General features: G+C 43.4%; 1 protein-coding gene across 1 annotated transcript in view; it reads right to left on the bottom strand.

Moving 5' to 3' along the window:
• Positions 1 to 21,384, bottom strand: part of LOC118212214 (BDNF/NT-3 growth factors receptor-like) — a 28,672-nt gene extending 7,288 nt beyond the window's left edge. The window contains exons 1-13 of the mRNA XM_035389899.1: positions 20,443 to 21,384; positions 16,903 to 16,977; positions 16,682 to 16,753; positions 16,195 to 16,263; positions 15,002 to 15,150; positions 13,547 to 13,683; positions 8,378 to 8,510; positions 7,053 to 7,346; positions 6,928 to 6,939; positions 3,978 to 4,024; positions 2,953 to 3,052; positions 1,567 to 1,755; positions 155 to 285 (exon numbers count right to left, since the gene is read on the bottom strand). Of these exons, the coding sequence (XP_035245790.1) occupies positions 155 to 285; positions 1,567 to 1,755; positions 2,953 to 3,052; positions 3,978 to 4,024; positions 6,928 to 6,939; positions 7,053 to 7,346; positions 8,378 to 8,510; positions 13,547 to 13,683; positions 15,002 to 15,150; positions 16,195 to 16,263; positions 16,682 to 16,753; positions 16,903 to 16,977; positions 20,443 to 20,633 (1,599 nt within the window). The 5' untranslated portion in view covers positions 20,634 to 21,384. The remainder of the gene's footprint in view (positions 1 to 154; positions 286 to 1,566; positions 1,756 to 2,952; positions 3,053 to 3,977; positions 4,025 to 6,927; positions 6,940 to 7,052; positions 7,347 to 8,377; positions 8,511 to 13,546; positions 13,684 to 15,001; positions 15,151 to 16,194; positions 16,264 to 16,681; positions 16,754 to 16,902; positions 16,978 to 20,442) is intronic.
• Positions 21,385 to 22,655: the final 1,271 nt, after the last annotated feature.

The following is a 22,655-nucleotide window of genomic DNA, read 5'->3' as shown; positions in this document are numbered from 1 at the left end:
GACATCACAGAGCGAGCGAGCGGTGGAGCGGGGCGGGCGGTGGAGCGGGGCGAGCGGGCGGGCGGGCGAGCGGTGGAGCGAGCGAGCGGGTGGGCGGGCGAGCGGTGGAGCGGGGCGAGCGGGCGGGCGGGCGAGCGGTGGAGTGGGGCGGTACCTTGACGGCCACCAGGATCTTCTCCTGTTCGGGGGTCAGGTTGTAGCACTCGGCCAGGAAGACCTTCCCGAAGGCCCCCTCCCCCAGCTCGCGCTTCAGCACGATGTTGTGCCTCTTGATGTGCTGGACGACTGCGGGGGGGAAGGGGGGGGGGGGGGGGGTTCGGGACATGTCTCAGTGCGTAGTTCACTGCATGGTTGAGATCAGCTCAGTGAGTAGTGTAGTGTGTAGCTGGGTTTAATTCAGTGTGTAACACAGTGTGTAGCTCAGTGTGCAGCTGTGTTTAACTCAGTGAGTAGCGTAGTGTGTAGCTGTGTTTGACTCACTGTGTAGCTCAGTGTGTAGCTGTTTTAATTCAGTGTGTAACACAGTGTGTAGCTCAGTGTGCAGCTGTGTTTAACTCAGTGAGTAGCGTAGTGTGTAGCCGTGTTTGACTCACTGTGTAGCTCAGTGTGTAGCTGTGTTTAATTCAGTGTGTAGCTCAGTGTGTGGCGGTGTTTGACTCAGTCTGTAGCTCAGTGTGTAGCTGTGTTTAATTCAGTGTGTAACACAGTGTGTAGCTGTGTTTGACTCACTGTGTAGCTCAGTGTGTAGCTGTGTTTAATTCAGTGTGTAACACAGTGTGTAGCTGAGTTTAATTCAGTGCATAACTCAGTGTGTAGCTTAGTGTGTAGCTCAGTGTTTTCACTGATAGACTGTAGCCCCTGGTGGGGGGCTGTAGGGGTTTGAGCTGTAAGGTGGGGCCCCTGATGGGGAGCTGTAGGGGTTTGTGCTGTAAGGTGGGGCCCCTGATCGGGGGCTGTAGGGGGTTTGTGCAGTAAGGTGGGGCCCCTGATGGGGGGCTGTAGGGGTTTGAGCTGTAAGGTGAGGCCCCTGATAGGGGGGCTGTAGGGGGTTTGTGCAGTAAGGTGGGGCCCCTGATGGGGGGCTCTAGGGGGTTTGTGCAGTAAGGTGGGGCCCCTGATGGGGAGCTGTAGGGGGTTTGTGCAGTAAGGTGGGGCCCCTGATGGGGGGCTGTAGGGGTTTGTGCTGTAAGGTGGGGCCCCTGATGGGGGGCTGTAGGGGGTTTGTGATGTAAGGTGGGGCCCCTGATGGGGGGCTGTAGGGGTTTGTGCTGTAAGGTGGGGCCCCTGATGGGGGGCTGTAGGGGTTTGTGATGTAAGGTGGGGCCCCTGATGGGGGGCTGTAGGGGTTTGTGCTGTAAGGTGGGGCCCCTGATGGGGGGCTGTAGGGGTTTGTGCTGTAAGGTGGGGCCCCTGATGGGGGGCTGTAGGGGGTTTGTGATGTAAGGTGGGGCCCCTGATGGGGGGCTGTAGGGGTTTGTGCTGTAAGGTGGGGCCCCTGATGGGGGGCTGTAGGGGTTTGTGATGTAAGGTGGGGCCCCTGATGGGGGGGCTTGGTCACTCACTCACATGTCTGTGATTTTAGCAGGGCACCAGTGCTGCGGAAGTACTGAGGGTTCTCGATCACCGGGATCTTCGTCATTCCGATCATGACGGCGTCGGCACCCATCTCCGAGGACGACGGGGTGTTGTTGCCGTTGGAAACATGATGAAGGGGACTAGCGGAGTCGTCATCATTGCTCATGCCAGAGGAGCACCCTAAAACAAAAGTACTAGGGTGTTGAACGCACGGAAAACACCGACAGGCAAGCAGACCCACACTGCCCACACACATACCCATACACCTGACCGTGCACACACGGCCACAGGCACACCACATGCACACACACACACACACACACACGCACGCTACAATACTTCTTTTTGTTTTACAGTCTTCCTCTGCGGTGAATATCAACTGTGGTTTTATGTGAATGAAGACAGTTGAGGTCAGAGGCGGGTTGAAATGCGATCCTCTCCATAATGTGCTGCTGGAAGCATTAAGGATACAATTTCCCTCCTCAGCAGAGAAAGGTGGGTAACTGCGCCCCTGATATAATGCACAGACCCCGACACACAGAAACACACACACACACACACACACACACATGCTGAGATACATCTCTGATATAACATCCTACTACACAAAACCCAGCCTCATACACACAGACACCGACACACAGAAACACGCAGAAACACACACACGCTGAGCCGCAACTGTGATACTGTATAACATCCAACAACACAAAACCCAGCTTCATACACACAGACACCAACACACAGAAACACAGGCGCATCTCCCCACACACATCTCCCTATTTTACACACAAAGGACAGTTAAATACAATTGGGAGACTGTTTCAAACAGTTCATTTACATTACATTTTAGCATTTAGCAAGCACTTTTGAAAACGAGGTTTGGCTAAGAGTAGAGGCTATACTAACTTCTCAGTGAACAACCGATAGCAGCAGGAGTGATTACATTACATTAACCAACAACACGGCAGTAAGTGCAATAGTAGGTGCGATACGGAGATTGAGGATATAGTGCTCCAAGTATTAAATATTACAAAATTGAATTAGAGGGCACAGTGGATTAGATATAGTAAATGGATTTGAGCGCAGGGTGTGAAAGGTCCAACCTCGAATTACACAAGTTTGCTCCCCATGTGGATAAGCCAAACGTTGATGTGAAAGCCGTGGCATTATATAGCATTATCCCACTCCTAAAGTGCAATCCTCCACAGTAATATCCAATAAAATGCAATAATCAACATATTCTTTTTCACAGTTGAGCTTTTCAGGAGTAACAAGCACTAAAGAAAGACCTGAAATGGACTTCAAGTACTGTACAAAAATGCATGTACATGCTACAGTAAATGAATAATGGTTCTGACAAAGGAATGACGGTCTTACCTTTCAGACAGAACTTGGAAATCTTCTCAAATTTGAGAATGATCAACATCAGCACGAATCCCGTGAAGGCCACAGCAGCTATCCCGACGACCACATACGCCTATAAACAAAATAATCAGAGAAACAAACACCGTGTGAATCCGCCACAAACTTGGCTCCCTTTTGCCGAGAACTTTAGCGGCATTGCTAAATTTTGTCCTTTGATACTGCTAAGACGTGGCCGTTTGTCTAACAGTATTAGATACATTAGCGTCATAATTTGTTTGAATCAGAGAGTGTGAGTCATTCACTTTTAATGCTTGACTTTTGGCATGAGAGCTTGGCACTGGCGAAAGTGGCATGAGTATGTATGCTAGAACTCAGAGGTTCCTCTTATGGGCATTTTTGTTATGTTAAATATTTAAAACTTTAACTACAGTGTACTTTAATGGAGCCCTAATTGACAGGATGTCTTCTTGTCATTTTCCATGATTTTCTCGTTTTACATTCCATAATTGTGCAGATCTAGACTCCATGCTTCCTGGACGAGTGTATCAAATGTTCAAAAGTCTATGACCAGATTGCTAAAGAGAGAAAACCAGCCCATGTGCTTACAGTAGCTTTGATGAAGCAAAAACCCAACCATTCCCACAGTTCATTTGTTCTTCTAAAACCAACCTCTTTTGAAACAGTTTTGAAGGTGCACAGTACAATGCTAAATCAACCGTTACAGAGCATGCATGGTCCCCACTGGACTCACACAGTATGCACTCGGTTAGAGTTCAATGAACACTTGACTTTTTTCTGCGTGGGCTACAAACTCCTGTCACAAATTTACAGAAATTGGGTAGGGCAAGCCTTAATTCACCAACATCCTGAATTAATACCAGTGATTCACAATCGTGTCCTGACTGTCAAATCAGGGCCCACTTTGAGTATTAATCCTTTTACAGACCGTACATATGAATCAACAATTAATCACGCACTAAATATCCAAACGAGCTGCAAACTGCATGAATGAGTTATATTTTTTATTTGGCACTCACAGCTACACTGTCTTCATGTTCTGACGGTGGTGGTGGTGTTACTGTCCCTAAAGAAGAAAAAGAGAAAACAAAGAAATAAACTTCAACCAGAGAAAAATCATAAGTTTCTCTCTGTGTGTCTGGCAATCACATTACTAATTATTACCAGCTGAGTACTGAGTCACTTTAAAAGCTCGCATTAATCTATCGGGTGTCACACAGTTTTCTCTGTCGGGTTTGTTAAGCAGCAACAGAGATGGAGTATACATTGATCATGTAAGGAAAGATGGCATTTATTATTAATAGGAAAATGCACGATATATAATGCACACTGGATTTCATGTTAAAGTACAGACAGCTTTATTTTCCAGGTATTTATTTACATCCATACTGGGTGAACCACGTAGGAATTGCAGCCCTTTTTCATACACAGTCCCCCCATTTTGGGGGACCAAAAGTAACTGGACAACCGGCTGCTCAGCTGGTTCTTGGACAGCTGTGCGTTGCTGCAGCATTAGTTCATGATGAACAAGAAAGCTAATGAGAGGTTCAACGTGCCCAATTTGCACTTGGAGTCTATTGCTGTTGTCTCTCAACATAAGGGCCGAAAAAGTGTCAATGCCAGCAAAGCAGGCCATCATGGGGTAGAAAAATCTGAATAAATTGATTGAGACATAGATATATATGGTATATATACAGTGCAGTCCATACGAACCTAGACAGTGACACAATTTTTGTTATTTTGGCTATGTACTCCAGTCCATTAGATTTAAAATGAAACAATGAATAGGAATGAGGTTATCATTTACATCCATCTCGGATGATCCGTGTAGGAACTACAGCCCTTTATTACACAGTCCCCCATTTTAGCAGACCAAAAGTAAGACAGTCTTAAACAATCTAGTCTTAAATGAAGTCATCATATTTAGGACTTGTTAGCAAAACCTTTGCATTGGATGACTGCCTGAAGTCTGTGACCCACAGACATCAACAGACGCAGGGTAACTTTCCCCGTAATGCATTGTCAGGCTTGTACTAGAGCCATCCTCATTTGCTGTTTGTTTTCGGGGGATTTTTGCCTTCAGTCTGGTCTTCAGCAAATGAAACGCATGTTCAATCTGATTCAGGTTGGGTGACTGGCTGACTGACTGACCGGCCAGTCAAGAACATCCCATTTTCTGGCCCGGTAAAACTCCTTGGTTGCTTTAGCAGCGTGTTTGAGGTCATTTTCCTGCTGCAAGGTGAGGTGTCATCCGAAGAATTTTGAGGCAATTGATTGGATCTCAGCAGATAAGATGCTTCTGTACACTTCAGAATTCATCCTGCTGTTGCTGTCAGCAGTCACATCATCAATAAAGAGAAGTGAGCCAGTTCCAGTGGCAGCCATACATGCCCAAGCCATAACACCATACCTCAACTGTGTTTCAAAGATGAGGTGCTATTCTTTGGATCATACTGTATATAACTTAAAAGCATGACATATATCTGTAAATTTTAAAGCACAATTATTATTCTTTTTAATTATTTATTTGCCAAATCTAACATATTGAAAAAAATAAGGCAGTAAATGTGGCATGTGCAAAAGTTGAGACTCCCTGTCAGTCAGTACTTAGCCACTTCTCCTTTGGCAGAAATCACAGCTTCCAGTCATGTCTTCTAGCTAGCCAGCAATTCTTGCTTTTTTCCCCACTCTTTCTTGCAGAACACTTCCAGTTTAGAAACAATCTTAGGTCTTTGAGCATGCGCTGCATATTTCAGATCTACAGACAGATTCTCAATAATATTCAAGTCTGGGGATCGCAAAAGGCCATTCCAATTAAAATTTTGCTTATTTAACAATTAAACTTTTGTTCATTTATATAGCTCATAGTTGACTGATGATGTTCATGTCTTGTTGTACTATCCAAACTCTTTTCAGCTTCAATCTCTTCACTGACTCTGGGACATGTTTCCTGTGCCACATAACCCCAAAGCAAAACAGGTCCAGCCCCGTGCTTAACGATTGGCAAGGTGTTCTTTTCTTCAAAAAAAAAAAAGCTTCTGATGTTTTTTTTTCCAAATGTATCTTTGGCGACTGTGAACAAAGAGTTCACGTTTTGTATTCACTAGCTCACAGTAAAGGCTCTGGCTTATCTAAGTGTTGTGTTGCATACTTCAGACATTTACTTTTGTGATGAGACTGCAGGAAAGGTTTCCTTCTGGCAACTGATTCATCTAGATCCTTTCTGAGTAAGCAACATTTTCTTCAGGGCCTTTGCACTGATATGTGGGTCATGCTTCGCATATCTGACCAGCCAAGAGCAGTAATATCAGAGATATTTCTCGGTCTTAAAGATCTTGCCTTGACTCTAACAGTTCCTTTAAACTTTAACGTTTAACTCATTTCTTAATGGTGTCTCTATCCGTGGAATTTCCAAGCTGGAAGCATTTAGATATCTTCTTATAGCCGATCCCTGCTTTGTAAGAGTAAATCATCTTTATTTTCAAGTCCTCAGTCACCTGCTTAGAGGGGACAATGGTTGTTGAGAGTGAGCACAACACCCTTAGAGGATAGAAGGGTCAGAGTATATATTAAGCCCTGCAATTGTCTTGACCGTGCTAACGTGAAGCTGCAAGAACCTTTTTTGGAAGAAAAAAATATATATATTAATGGATCAACTGGAAGGGTGCTTCAACTTTTACGCATTCCACAATTAACATTTTATTTTTTTCAAATTGTTAAATTCAGCTAATAGTTTGTAAAGAAGGGAGCTAGTTACACCTGATACATGATGAAACCAGGAAACACATTCTCAATGAAATGTTAGCTAGCGAGCTGGCTATCACGCATATGGTTCTGATACAAGCGCTAATTTCTGAAAAAGCACAGGTGCGCATTTCGATTACCGTTGAAACTGCAGAACGGAATTACTTTACGGTATGCTGGAGAAACAGACGAATCACGGAGCAACGAAGGGTTTCAGACACTCACCAAATTCGTCCACTGAAATAGAGAGAGAAAAACAGAGACGTTATTTAGCGTGATAGCGCACCCCCTTTTACAAGACGCACGGAGAACCGAGAGCATGCACACCGACGCTCTGACGGCCTACTGACCGATGGGGTCCATGAAGACGGCTGACACAGTCTTCTGGTCCTCCCCGTAGGCGTTCCGGGCCAGCAGGGTGTACTGGCCGTTGTTGAGGTGCGTGGGGGTCTGCATGTGGAGGCACCCGTGGTACTCGTGGTTGGTGGAGTCGTGTATCTGGGTCCAGATGTAGTCGTGGTCGGGGACGGGCTCTCCGTCGTGCAGCCACTGCAGCTGCGGTTTGGGGTTCCCCGCCACACTGAACGGGATGCACCAGTGATGGTCCGAGGTGGGGTCCATCAGCTGCAGGATAATGGCAGCGACTGGGGAACAAGGGCAACAAGCTCTGTTACCTGTGTTCATTTCTCTTCATGTATGTAATATGCGTGGGGTTACACGGATGTACTGTGTGCTGGCGTACATGTATGTAATATGTGTAGGGTTACATGTGTGTATTATGTGTAGGATTTCATGTTTGTAATGTGTGTCAGGTTATGTGTGTAATATGTGTAGGATTTCATGTTTGTAATGTGTGTCAGGTTACATGTGTGTTATATGTGTGGGGTTACACGGATGTAATGTGTGTTGGCATATATGTATGTAATATGTGCAGGTTTACATGCGTGTGATATGTGTGGGGTTACATGTATGTAATGTGTGTCAGGTTACATGTGTGTAATATGTGTGGGGTTACACGGATGTAATACGTGCTGGGGTATATGTATGTAATATTTGTAGGGTTACATGTGTGTAATATGTGTAGGTTTACATGTATGTAATGTGTGTCAGGTTACGTGTGTAATATGTGTAGGGTTACACGTGTGCAATATGTGCATATTTGTACAAATATAATATGTGTAGGGGTACATACTATGTGCATGGTTGTGTGGATATAATATGTGCAAGATTACATGTATGTATTATGTGCAAGGTTGTGTGGATATAATATGTGCAGGATTATGTGTATGTACTATGTGCACGGTTGTGTGGATATAATATGTGCAGGATTATGTGTATGTACTATGTGCATGGTTGTGTGGATATAATATGTGCAGGATTATGTGCATGTACTATGTGCATAGTTGTGTGGATATAATATGTGCAGGGTTACGTGTATGTACTATGTGCATGCTTGTGTGGATATAATATGTGCAGGATTACATGTATGTATTATGTGCAAGGTTGTGTGGATATAATATGTGCAGGATTACATGTATGTATTATGTGCAAGGTTGTGTGGATATAATATGTGCAGGATTAAGTGTATGCACTATGTGCATGGTTGTGTGGACGTAATATGTGCAGGATTATGTGAATGCACTATGTGCATGGTTGTGTGGATATGTGCACTCACACTGGATGTTGAGGACCACAGAAGCCTCGTTCAGACCCGCTATGTTCTCCGCACTGCAGGTGAGCTCGTGCCCATTGTCAAGGTAAGACAGGTTGGACAGGATGAGCCTGGACTGCAAGTCGGATATGTCTTCCTGATGAAGGATATCAATACATAAAATATTATTATTACACTCTTTAGCCTTCTTTCATATCTGCAAATAATGTCCATGGTTTTTAAAGAGAATTTTATTTACTTTTTTTCTTAGATTATTGTGGTCTTAAAAAAACTCAACAGTACTTATCTGAACCTATTCTATCACTAAATTGCAGGGAATTCCCATATTTGCAACAAACAAAAGAAAGGCCAATATATCTTTGAATGATGAATTAATCCCTGGGACATATAGGACCAATAGGACCTCTTTCCTGTATGCCATTAATCTTGCGTGATGTCACTGCTCCCGTATGACATCAGGAGAGATCCAGTACCAGACCTGGGTCAAATACGTATTTGTTTTCGATTCAAAAACCTTTCTGTGTTCTGTTGATCTTGCCTGGTGTAATTGGGCCTGCCAATATGACCAGAAGGCGGGGTTTGCACTTTTTTGAGCGTATTTCATTGGTTCCAAATACACCAGACCAGTAAAGCGTAGAAAAGTATCTGAATCCAGAACAAATACGTATTTGGCCCAGGTCTGGACAGTAGTACGATGGCGGGTTTGCGCTGAAGCAGAGGACACAGTGCGATGGCGGGTTACTGCCGAGCGGCTGTTTAAGGAACAAACCCGGGCGGGTGCTATTGGACGCGGGACCACGCCGGGGCAGACTCGGTAACACACATGACCTCTGCACCAGCTCACATGCTGACAGCGCAGCCGGGAAGAAAACACTCCGTGGTGCAAAAAAACCCCATCTGCTTAGCGCCATGCTACTCCTGTTACAGTGTTTTAGCTTTCCGCGCCCCCCAACGCCTGCCCCGTGGACAGCGGAAATGGAAGGTCTCCGACTGCTCTCTAAGATGGAGGTAGTTACGTGCGCATCCCTCATATTGGGTTTTATTAGATTTTCCCACCAACCAAGAGGAAAATAGTTAAATATCTCAACAGGCATATTTACATTACAGGCATTTAACAGCTGCTCTTATCCAGAGGGGATTTAGCATTTTTTTACACTACATTTCCAAAAGTATGTGGACACCCCTTCTTATTTGTGGTTTAGGCTATTTTGGCCACACCCACTGCTAACAGGTGCATAAAATCAAGCATACAGCCATGCATGGGTTGTACTGAAGTGACTTTCAACGTGGCACTGTCATACCATGCCACCTTTCCAACTAGTTATTTTGTCATATTTCTGCCCTGCTAGAGTTGCCCCAGCCTACAAGTGCTGTTATTGTGAAGTGAAAACTAGGAGAATAGGAGCAACAACAGCTCAGTCGCAAAGCGGTAGGCTACACTAGCTCACAGAACAGGGACCACCGAGTGCTGAAGCATGTAGCATGTAAAAATCATCTGTCCTCGGTTGCAACACTCACTACAGAGTTCCAAACTACCACTGGAAACAACGTCAGCACAAGAACTGTTCATCAAGAGCTTTGAAATGGGTTTCCATGGCCGAGCAGCTGTACACAAGCCAAAGATCACCATGTACAATGTCAAGCCTTGGCTGGAGTGGTGTAAAGCACACCACCATTGGACTCTGGAGCAGCGGAAATGCGTTCTCTGGAGTGATGAATCACGCTTCACTGTCTGGCAGTCTGTCGGACAAATCTGTAAAGCACACCGCCATTGGACTCTGGAGCAGTGGAAACGGGTTCTCTGGAGTGATGAATCATGCTTCACTATCTGGCAGTCTGACGGACAAATCTGGGTTTGGCGAATGCCAGGAGAACGTTACCTGCTCGAATGAAAAGTGCCAACTGTGAAGTTTGGTGGATGAGGAATAATTGTCTTGGGCTGTTTTTCATGGTTTGGGCTGGGCCCCTTACTTCCTGTGAACGGAAATCCTATTGCTACAGCATACAATGACATTCTAGAGAATTGTGCACTTCCAATATTGTGGCAACAGTTTGGGGAAGGTCCTTTCCTGCATGACACTGTCCCCGAGCACAAAGAAAGGTCCATAAAGAGATGGGAGTCTGATGAGGAAGAACTTGGCTGGCCTGCCAACGTACTTTTTGTATGTCGCTTTGGATAAAAGCGTCTGCCAAATAAATGTAATGTCATGTAATGTAATGCCTGCACAGAGCCCTGACCTCTACCCAATCAAACACCTTTGAGATGAATTGGAATGCTGACTGTGAGCCAGGCTGTAGGCCCAACATCAGTGCCCAACCTCACTAATCCTCTTGGGGCTGAATGGAAGTGAATCCCCGCAGCCATGTTCCAAAATTCAGTGGAAAGCCTTCCCCGAAGGCTGTCACAGCAGAAAAGGGAGTCCAACTCCATATTAATGCCCATGGGTTTGGAATGAGATGTTCAACAAGTACACATCACTGTGATGTTCAGGTATCCACATACTTTTGGAAATGTAGTGTACCCATTTATACAGCTAGATCAGTATACTGAAGCAATGCGGGTTAAGTACCTTGCTCAAGGGTACAGCAGTGTTCTACCTAGGAATCAAACCTGCAACCTTTCAGTTATGAGGTCAGTTACTCATATTTATGTTTTGTTCTTCAGTTTCTTTACATGATTTAACTCTTTTTCTCTTACATGATGTTTGTTTACAAACACAGTGGAGCAATTGCACTATGGGATCGCTGGCTCTGTGGCTCCAAAGACTGCCTTTTTGAAAAGGTTCTCCATATCCAGGGTGTGGTTTTAATAGTTGCTGATTTACATTAATGTACACAAATGCATCGGAATGCCTTCATAGTCACACCCACACAAATTATTATTATTGTTATTATTGTTATTGTTATTATTATTATTATTATTATTGTTGTTGTTGTTGTTGTTGTTGATGTTGTTACAGTACTAACTGACAATATAAACACAAACTAATTATCAAGACTGATTATGTTGTCATATCTGATTACCGACCCATTATTTGACTTCCTGTGCTATACCACACAACAACCATCAGGAGAGAACGCATTTTTGAAAATCCAAACAATATTGACGTATTCATTGCCAGTCTTTAAACGACATGGACTGTGGTCAAATACAAAAGCGATGCACACATGGCATAGTTTCAAATGGCATGCTATTTTTTTTAACATGTAAAATGTGAATCGCCCAATAAGACACTATAAGAATTTTAATATTGCAGTTTGGTGCCCTCGCTTCCAAAATGCAAAGAAGTTACTGGGAAGTGTCTGGCCGCCAGCAGAACCACGTCATGGTCCAACAGCCGAATATCATCAGAACAATGTCAAACGCAAAAGCTGACCACCACTGCAACCAAACGCAGGTGGATTTATGATGGCGATGAGGAATTTCTTGACTATTCTGAACAAACTTAGGTGAGCTTTGTAACAACAGAAGCAATGCTTCTATGTATAAAAGAGTTCACTCAGTACACGACTGCATACATTCATTTTAGTGTGTAATAATTTGTTCCATCCAAACAAGGTTCGAGTTATAATCTGATCTTTGTGGGGGTCTCGTTAGGTGTAACGTGGCGAGGATCCATGATGAAAGCTGACACGTAAGGTAGTTCAAACTCAATCGAGCTTTAATGAGAAACATTCAATACGGAAATCAGACATTCGCTCACTTTGATTCACAATGGCGAACGGGGGAGAAGCCCCTCAAACTCCTCTTTCGTCTCGCCCACGGTGGCACACCACACAAACAACCAAAGACAACAAGACACAAATCATACAACACAGACACGTTTGTGCAAGACAATAATCACGCTATTTATAACATTTGCAGGGCCACAGTCCCGCACGAACCCGATAAAGTGTCCCGTGCACGGGGCATGCTGGGAGCTACCAGTGGCATGGTAGTTAGTCTATACTACTACTTTCTATTATATATATATATTATAATGATAATGTTGGCTGATACATGTAGCGGCTTGTCCTTCCAAATGGGTTCGAACGTTTGCGGCTTGCGCGCTCTCAACAGGAACAATATTCTACTGCGCACCATGGTGACTTGGTGGTGAGGTGCAGCCATACTGTCATTCATGAGAGAATATGGTGCGTTTAGTTCTTTTGGAAAACATGTTTCTTTTAGCCTATTTGTCTCGTTAACGTAAATAACACTCACTACGTTGAAAAATGCATTATTTGTGATTAAAATAACGGTTGTTGGTAATGTATTAGCGACCCCCAAAGATGTATGATTTTACTGCTTTCATGGGAGCTCAGACCCCTCCTTATGGGAGCTCAGCTCCCACTGGCTCCCACATAACTCAAACCCTGCATCCAAACATGTTCTGTGTTTTCCAGACAACTAACAGTGTGTTTCAAAAGAGAATATTTATTGTAAAAAAATACATTTTATTTATTTATTTATTTATTTTATTTATTTATGTGTGCTAAATGCAAATTAGCATTGTTACAAGTAAAAGAAAAAAAAAGAAACAGACCCAAGGTTTATAGTTAAGGTCCATTTCTTCTGCCTGTAAACAGTCAGATTTTTTGATTTTGCTACCAAATATAAAGCTTACAATTATTCAACAATGTGATGGTATGTAAAAATAACGCAGCAAAAATGTGAACTCAAATAAAAGCAGGTTTCTGAAAGGTGGCGAAGAGGAGCTCAAACATCAAAAAGGACCCTAAAGAGGAAATACGCGCGGTGAAAGGAAATCGCTCGGGACACTGCCACGTCAGTGCGGTAATGTGAGAAAGCTCAGCAGCGGTATGCAGTAGCGACAATATCCATCGGATGGAAATACTGATCGCGCCAAAGCCGAAGGACTTGCTTTAACAGATCTGACAGCTGTTGTTTTTTTTTTGCACGAGCGTTCTTAAGGGATGTAGAGCCTTGGATAAGTGGAACCATAATGCTGCCATAATGGGATTCTCCAGCAGGGCAGCTGTATAAATAGATAATATATCAAATTTCGGATTTACTTTTGGTCGGTTACGGGCGTCTCCTCAGCGCAAAATGGAGTGAGGTAATATAAGAGATAAGGGATATTGATTAGGATTTGCGATGGACTCACACCCTTGGCTAGGGTTTGGGTTTGAGTGAAAGGCTTTGATAGGATTCGGTTAGGCAGAGCTCACCTCAGAGGCAGTGACCAAAATGCTGGTGTTCCACATGAGCTTGGGGACGGGAGCCCCGCTGGCCCTGCATGTCACTGTGACATCACTTCCTGCCATCTGTGTGATGTTAGAGGGGCTGATCGTCACTGTTGGAGGAACTGTGAGTAAAAAAAAAAATTAAAAAAACAGAGCCCGAATGAAGGCAGCTGAGAACCAGTTTCCCTCTCTGCCTCTGCTGACAGTACACTGTGTGGCAGCCCCCTGACTCGGGCAGGATCTACTGTACAGCACAAAGCACAAGATGGCTGAATTAGGCGTGTGCTCACTCGACCCGTTTCTCTGTCTCTTCATTGGACAAAGAAATGCAGAGCTGTCAAACTATGAGTTCTAGCATTTTTCACAAATACTGTAAAATATGTGAAATCACAGCCTCCTTTGGTCTCATAATTATTAATTCAATGAATTAACTAATCACACCGAAAACAATTTGAAGGAAACGTCATTTTGAGACAATGCTTGTTAGCTAGCCAGCCGGATAGGTCAGAAAGTTATATAATGTCAGCAATGAAAATCAAAGCATGAAAAGATTAACTAGTTTGCTAATATTACAGCATGAGCTAATGCCCATCAGGATTTGATGTACTTTAAAGCTTTCAAGAGAACTTCTCTAAAGGCATTACATTTTAATTAGCTACCTATCCAAATGTTAGCTATCAAAATTGCTTCACCTGTGCTTACATGTTCTAATCAATATGCAATGTTCAAAATAAGCTTTTTAAGTTACAAAACAAGAAATAAACATATGACATTCCCCCAAAAAAAATCATATGTATAGCATTCATATATTTCTAGTTGACAAACACTGACAGTAATTACATTAATTAGCGTTTTTTATAATGCATTTATTTGATATTTGCATGATCTTTACTGTTCTGCCATGAAAGGAAGTGGCAATCGTGCATTGTGGGTAATCTCAACAGAGGACTAAACCTGCCAAACGCTACGCGCATTCGAATAAATGAAGATGGCCTTGCCGCTCTGTCACCCATTTTCTATTTATATAGGTGTCATCTACTCACATGACCACCTACATTTTTTTTTTTTTTTTTGGCTCCATCAAAGGAATGCAACTGGGGACTTGTGAGACTGTGGATCCTATCTCCATTAGCTGAAATTAGAAGGGAACCACCCTACTGGAGGCAGCCGTGGTGTATCTGTGCCACTTAGGGGATTCCCTTCAAACTGAGAATGAGGAGGAGGGAAGGAGCATTAGTGCATGGAACGACTTGCCAGGGCTTGTGGAGGAATCAGATTCTCAAATCCTTCAGCTGGAGCGAGCGAGAGAGTCAAGTCTGCACTCTAAGCCAATGGGAAGAGCTCATTCTCAGCGGAAGCGTGCTTTCAGAAGTGTTCCGCTTCCAGTAAAAACTTTGGCCACCGAGCGCCGGTTGCGGATAAAAAGGGGCTGGACCTTACCGCAGTCAGGAGGGGTCGATTGGGAGAGGAGCTTGGTCCCGCCCTCCTCCTCCACGCAGCGCAGGTCCTGGTTGTCAGACTCTGGCCCCTGCCACTGCCTGATCCACATGTTCTCACATGAACACCGCAAAAGGTTCCCCGTCAGGATCCTGAACACGGACGCAGAGCGTGAGCACTCGAACACATACAAACATGCACGTACATGCACACATACATACACACACACACACTCGCATGCATATACACTGAGAGCGCTGCCAGGTGAATCCAGCTCAAAGCTATGGTCCCTCCTTGATTTCGCAAATCCACTTCGGTTTAGTAGTCTCACTCTCCTTTGGACTGCGGGAGGAAACCGGAGTACGCGGAGGAAAACCCACGGGAACACGGGGGTGGGGGGGGGGGACACACAAACTCCACGCAGAGAACCAGATCCTTTCAGAGACTCAGCCGGGGACTCGAACCCGGAACCTCCAACAATGCTAGTAGCTGTGCCACCACGCAGCCCAAATGACGACGGGAAGCACACAGGCTGAAGAAGGATTTCTAAGCCTGGAGGCTGCAGACACAGACTGTGCGTGTGTGCCAATCAGAGGGCGTGAGGACAAGCCGTAAGACTGAAGTGCCTCTGAATGGGGTACAGTCATAGGTGTCAGAGGCACCAGTTTGAGCGTGCACAGATACAGTGCAGGTGGGCCTTTTACTTTCAACAGTTCCACAGTGCGCACCGAGAACGGTCCACCACCCAAAGGATCCAGCCAACAGTAAGCCAGCTGTTAAAACAGCCATCTCCTCCCCTTCATCTACTCTCACGGAAGAGGAATTAACCAGTCAAATTCATCTCTTTCACCTAGATCCACAAGGTCGGTGTATCTCATGGAAAGCGCAGGTGTCCATAATGTTTTGTAGACTCGGCGTACACATGCATCCACACATGCACGTACATGCACATACAAACACAAACACTGTGCGTGTACATGACCTGTGCTACTTTGGAAGTCGCTCTGGAATAAGAGCAAATTGTACATTGTACGTACACACAAACACATGTGCACATCCCCAAGCCCGAACATAGGTACAGAAGAATACAGTACAATACACAGCATATCTGCATACATATTCACACACGTATCGAGACGCACATATGCGGATGAATGCATGCTAACATACATGCTAGAAAAGGAATCAGAACTTACAAATGTGATAAATTTAAATTGTGAAAGGTTCTCCAAGACAGGGCTGGCAATTGGTTGTCTTTTAGATTTCTGCAGATAAAAAAATCATTTTAATGACATGCTACAGTTCTTAAGACGAAGGCAAAATCAGTTTTAATCACACAATTTTCAATTTTAGATGTTCTGCAGGTAAAAATAACTGAGTTCCACTAACCCTGTTCTTTAAAAACTCCCAAATCTAACAGCAAAACTACAGACCTGGGCCTCTTTGGCTTAAGCTTGTACGGATAAAATGATATCTTGCATGGCCATATTTCATAGTATTGTAATACTTGTACATTTTTTCATATTCATTCTGAAATTATTATGTTCATGCCGCATAGATTATGTTGACACAAGAAACGAAACCAACTGGATTACGCTACTGCAACTACTATGACAACTGCTAGTGCTACTATGAACGACACTAATAATAATAATAATAATAATAATAATAATAATAACTTACAGATAGTGGAGTTTGGGATTATTGACAAAGGCATTCGGAGCTATAGATGCCAGCTGAGTGTCTGTGACAGTTCTGTGAGTGGACAGAAAGCCATATTTAGATGAAACACATTTCACACTATGACATTATCATTGCCATGTTAAACACCCGGCAACCTCACCTGCGAATGCCCTCTGTTATCACATTTGTGCAAAATCTTAATCAACTTGTGCAGTACTTACAGGTTCCTGAGATTCGAGTAGAACTTCAGTTCGTTGTCGGTGATGGTATAGAATCTGTCTTGATTCGCAATATATCTGTCAAAAATGAAAAAAGACGTTTTAATTTCAAAAACAGGTCTGCTTATATTACGTGTCATGCTCATTCAGAAAAGGCCATTGACAGTTATCGTTTAAAAAGTGTACAGCTGGCGACGTAAACTCAATATTCTCACAGCTCTCTGAATGAATATTTGGAAATGATGGAACAATTTGGACACAATAGGTCTTTCCTTAAATGGGATGCATCCTCTTCCCAAATTCAGAATGTAACTGCATATGATAACAGCTCACATACAGCTGAATATAACTGCTTATGAGTCCTGTGCAAAGTAGCCTTTAGCTCGCTAGACAAAAAAAACCAAATGATTTTCCAAATCTAACAACGTAATTGCAGACCGGTGCTTTTTCCTCTACAGTAACGGGCTCCAGTAGGGACCATTAGGAGCACAGTGAAACATGGCCGGGTGAACTCCGAACACATTCACCAGTTTGGCTTCGCTGCTGGGTTCACCTTCAGATCATTTGCCTCCGTGACCGGCTCAGAGCAACACACCCCTTTCGTTTTGGAATTCAGCGAAGCAACCGGAAGCAACCGAACGCAATCTCTTAGTCTTTGACAGAAAACGTGGAATGCGCTCTTTGCGCTTTTAGAAAGAATGAAAGGGAGACAGCGTATGGAATGGACAGTCTATTGCTGAACAGAATATTCTGTTTCATTTGGAAAAACTCGCTCAGGAAGCTAGCGTTGTTTGCAACCTGTGCGTCTTATCGTGTTCGGCTCGCTAGGATTCCGTGGCTTGTTCTCCAGGCAGAAGGCCTCCAGCCTTGCTAGGATTCCGTGGCTTGTTCTCCAGGCAGAAGGCCTCCAGCCTTGCTAGGATTCCGTGGCTTGTTCTCCAGGCAGAAGGCCTCCAGCCTTGCTAGGATTCCGTGGCTTGTTCTCCAGGCAGAAGGCCTCCAGCCTTGACAGAATACGCCACTGAGAAGGTGTGGATTTTATTTGGCGGAAGCGGAAGTGTCCCTGAGCAAGACACCCAACCCCTAATTGCTCCCAACCAGCTGACTGGTACCTTGCATGGCAGCCTTTCACCGTTGGTGTGTGTGTGTGTGTGTGTGTGTGTGTGTGTGTGTGTGTGAATGAATGAATGAATGGGTGAATGAGAGGCATCAATTTTAAAGCGCTTTGGATAAAAGCGCTATATAAATGCAGTCCATTTACAACACAGGGAGCCGCAAATGTAGACTCAAAATGCTCTGACTTGACCTCAGGGTCAGTCGTCACTTTGACTTTTGTACATCCTTGTTGATTTAACTTCAGAGTTTGACAGTTGTGTGTTGGCAACAGAGCGTCAGAAATCACTGGAATGGCCATCGACCTTAAACCCTGATGTGCAATGTCATACATTTTGTTGTATTAAATGTCTGAAATTGGTTTAAAACCCTGTTGAAAGACATTTATGTTAAAAATCCTGCTTTTTTTAATCGATACCTGTCCCCCACACAAAACATGGCAGTGAAACATATGCCGCACCCCCATTCTCCTCAACTTTTTGGGGCACCAGCCAACCATTCGCACCCCCCTCCCCCCCAAACTTCCACTCACTGCCCCACACCTGCTCCTCCCCCACTCCCACTCTGACTCTGAGTCGTTCTCACAGTGAAATTCCAAATAAATCCCTGCCCCCCCCCCCCCCCCACGTCCAGCCCACTTAAAACATCTTCTTCTGTCCAGTAATGGTCTGTACACTTTTCTCCTTAACCTGAGGCTTCATCATGCTAAACAACAGCTTTATAAGAGCACAAGAACACCCCCACAGACGTGTTCACATCACCACCCAACAAACAGATCTGTCTGTTAGGTTAGGGTCATTTTTTCACTGAAGACTTAGCTTTGAGGTACCAGTCAAACCAGCAACCACTATATACCATTCCTCATGCACATAGTCTCAACCTGCCCCTAAACATACACAACAGAGGGCTAAAGCCACTCAGCGAGAAGCTAACCTTGCTAAATCAAAGACAATTTAACTGGCAGCAGAATCTTTCATGTCAGATGCTCTTTTGACTGTAGTTCAGTTTGGGGAACAGGATGTCAGTTTGGGGAACAGGATGGCCAGTGTGTACGTAACAGTGCGAGAGCGGTTGGTTTTTAGAGAAAAGGAAGGGATTTGCGCAAAATAATTCAACCTTTCCCGTGGAAAATAAACAGCATTCATTGAAGCTTACCCTATGCCTGAGCTGGTGCCCAGAATCGGTTGTCTTGGAAACTGAATGACATACTTGCATAAGTGCCAATTAGATATTGTTCGGTGTTCACGTCAGGGTCCAATTGAAGACAGAAATATAGGGGGGACACGTTGTAAATTCAAGAAAAAAAATCTTCCATTACATGTAACATACCTAATATTAATTAACACTACAGTTTATTTACAACATAAATGTAGCAGCGGTTACTTCTCTAACACCCCTTTGTCCTTAGTGAAGCCTGTATAGAATAATTTTACTCTTGTTAGTCCTCTAATTTCAGTCTAATCTGCATTTGATTTATGTTACTGGAACAGGGAATATGGGTTTTTTTTTCAAATCATCAAATATTTCTATTGTACCCTGCATCTTCCAGGTAAGCCATAACCTCTCACCCACACACACACACACACACACACAGCTGACACACACTACTCCCACACACAAACATGAACACGCATACACATGCACACACACACACAGCTCCCAAACACAAATATGAATGCACGCACACACGCACGCACGCACACACACACACACACCGTTTATCAGTTCTGCTTAACCATTTTTACATCTCTCTGCACGTTCCAGATTCATTCTATGGTGCAGAACACCTACAATGGTCTGCAAAATGGCATACTAGTTCTAAAAAAGGTGTGCGTTATACTGTACGTGGCCTGTTGATGGAAGAAAACGAAATGCAGCCCCCTATGCACAGAATTACATACGAATTTCTCAGACGTCTTGAAATTGTTAAAAGCTGATATCTGCCCACTTTCCTCAGGAGGGTGCCTCTGTCAGGGTTCATGCCAAATGCTTTTTAAACAGAGCTGTAAAAATCGAGCCTTTGGTCTCTTACCACTCAATGACTGATCACTGAGTAATTCCCTATCAGACAGTGCTTACAACAGAGCTACTCCTCTGCTTTTACACCAAGATCATCTTATTCCATTACATTGCTCATCTTATTCAATATTTACGATGTCGAACTATTATTTTGCTAAGCAAGCTAATTATTGCTATATGTCGTATTGTTCACAGCAATAATGTATAATTAGACTGGCGGATATATTTGAATTGTCTTGAAATTCCATTTTATCTGTTAAGAATGCTGTCAAACGGACGACGACTTGTACAATCCATAGGTTTATCACAGAATATTTTATTTTTTATTTATTTCATTTTGTTTATGCATGGTACGGATGTATTTGGGGATCGTTCTTTTAAAAAAACACAGTTAGATCATAGGCTACTCACATCTCTTCGATGTTTTCGAAATCGGACTGCAGGACAGGGAAAGCCGAAAGCCCTGCGACCCGATCAGTGCACGAGATCCTGGAGACGCTGCAAGTGCAAGATGTTGGACACGCGGCGCCGATCCTCCAAAACCCCCAAAGAAACCAACAGAAACCCCAACGGGCAATCCCCCGCCTGTGCCTGGAGGACATAATTCCTCGATTTCCAGTTTGCGTTAAACCGAAAATTGTATTTTTTTTTCCTTTTCCTTAGCAAATCCTGCTGGCGCTTCGGTCGGGAGGGCAACCGAACGGAAATGTGATGAGCCGTTTGGTGTGGGAAGATGTGCTGGAATGATGAAATCAAGACAGTCGGAATAAAATTACATAGCGAGACAATGAGCGGCGTGCCAAGGATTCTGTCCTGTTAATGTCGCAGACGAAATGCAGGGACACGCTACTGCCCAACTGCAGGAGAAAACTGAGACGGAGGGGTCTGTGAGCGCGTGCTGCTGTAGTCAGAGCTGAGCGCGTGTGCGAGGAGGCAGGGTACCACCAAGCGCCTAGTGATCAAAACAGCACGCATCTTTATCAAACATCAGGTTAATCTCAATTATACGATAATATCTTGAGATGTTCTCGAATAAAGATTAATTCCATGTACTTATCCACTCAACGATGCAACTAATTAGATATTTTTAGAAGGACAATGCTTATCTGATTCACCACAGCTGATTAAAAAGACGAACGGGAATATGAGGATGAACCGACGGAGTAGGCTACGTATTGACTGAAGACACCAAATGCAATAATACCCTGTGACTAAAAATAGGCCGTGCACATTACTCTGTAGAATTTATTTTTTGTGTTTCATCTATATATCCTAATATACCAATAACCTGACTGTCTAGATGCCAGAAGTGATCTGTATACGCATTCAATGACTACGGCCTTCTCTGCCCCATTACCGGAGTGTGACGTGCGGTTGACGCACGAGAGGAGCTGAATAAAAAAAATCACAAACAAAACAAACTATGTCGGTACATTTTCTTTAAATGTCGTTCAAGATAAAAGACTGTTATCAACTATATTTTACATGTAAACAATTGCAGTTTGTTTTTGAATCAACACATCCACTTGTAAGCATTTCCATTTTAATCTCTTTTTTAAGAAGTAACACAAATTATTAATCAAAGATGGAAGTTTATAACAGTTACATTAAAGAGCATTTAGGGCTGTAAAGCTTTGTTATTTTCACTGAACCACATTTAGTTTAAACAAAACATAAAAAAACTAGACTAATTTTAAAGGCACTTTGTTTTGGAGGGATGCGGTCTCTCCCTGTCAATCTCAATCGTCGTAGCCTACTATAGCGTTGTAATATTCCCAAATCCATCAGACAGCATAATATGAAACAATCATACTGACTAGTTTAATTTAAAAAAAAACAGTTCACCAGAAAGAGACAGAAAACATTTAGGTATGTCTGACACTTTTCAGGTCATAACTGGGTGGCATAGTGCTAAGGAGTAAATATACCAGTCCAAAATGCTTATAAAATATTTCAAGATGCTACTTTTAACAATATTTGAAATGGAAATCACTGATATGTAACATACTGTACCTAACAGAGTGTGACGCTTCTGGTGTCCATGAAAATAAAAGCGTTAACACCATAACAATGAAGACTTATACCTCGTTTATAGAACTACCAAAAGACCAAAAGCTCACAGTCAAACTGAAATGCCACCAGCATTAACTTGGAAGTTCACATTGCATTGACACCAATACAAAACCGTTTTCTTTTTTTTAGATACGGCGCCTATATGTTTCCTTTTTCATATTATCAGCAATTAGCAACCAGTAATCACTCTTGGCATTGCTGTTGATGGCTACCTGTCCTCTCTAATTATTGGAGTTTGACTATGTTTTCTATCACTAAGGTGACATCAAATATCTTATTCCTTGCTTATGTCCCTTGTCTTGGTCAGTATCTGTCAAGAGCATATGATCTGGGAAAGAAATAAATAAGTTTTGGTAACTGAATGAGTGTTTTGTATGCATGGGGAGTATAAAAATCCTATGGTTTAGCTCCCTTCAGTCTAGTTTATTTATGGTTGATATCAAAAGTTTACAGTTTACCAACTCATCAAAAAGTGATTTTGCTTCAACTGAATGTCAACATTGATTTGATGAACAGAGAAATGTGTGTTATTTAAAAATATAGAATTGTTA

This window comes from Anguilla anguilla, chromosome 14, assembly GCF_013347855.1.
Source record: "Anguilla anguilla isolate fAngAng1 chromosome 14, fAngAng1.pri, whole genome shotgun sequence".
NCBI classification, from domain to species: domain Eukaryota; kingdom Metazoa; phylum Chordata; class Actinopteri; order Anguilliformes; family Anguillidae; genus Anguilla; species Anguilla anguilla.
This window is presented reverse-complemented; position numbering and strand designations above follow the sequence as displayed.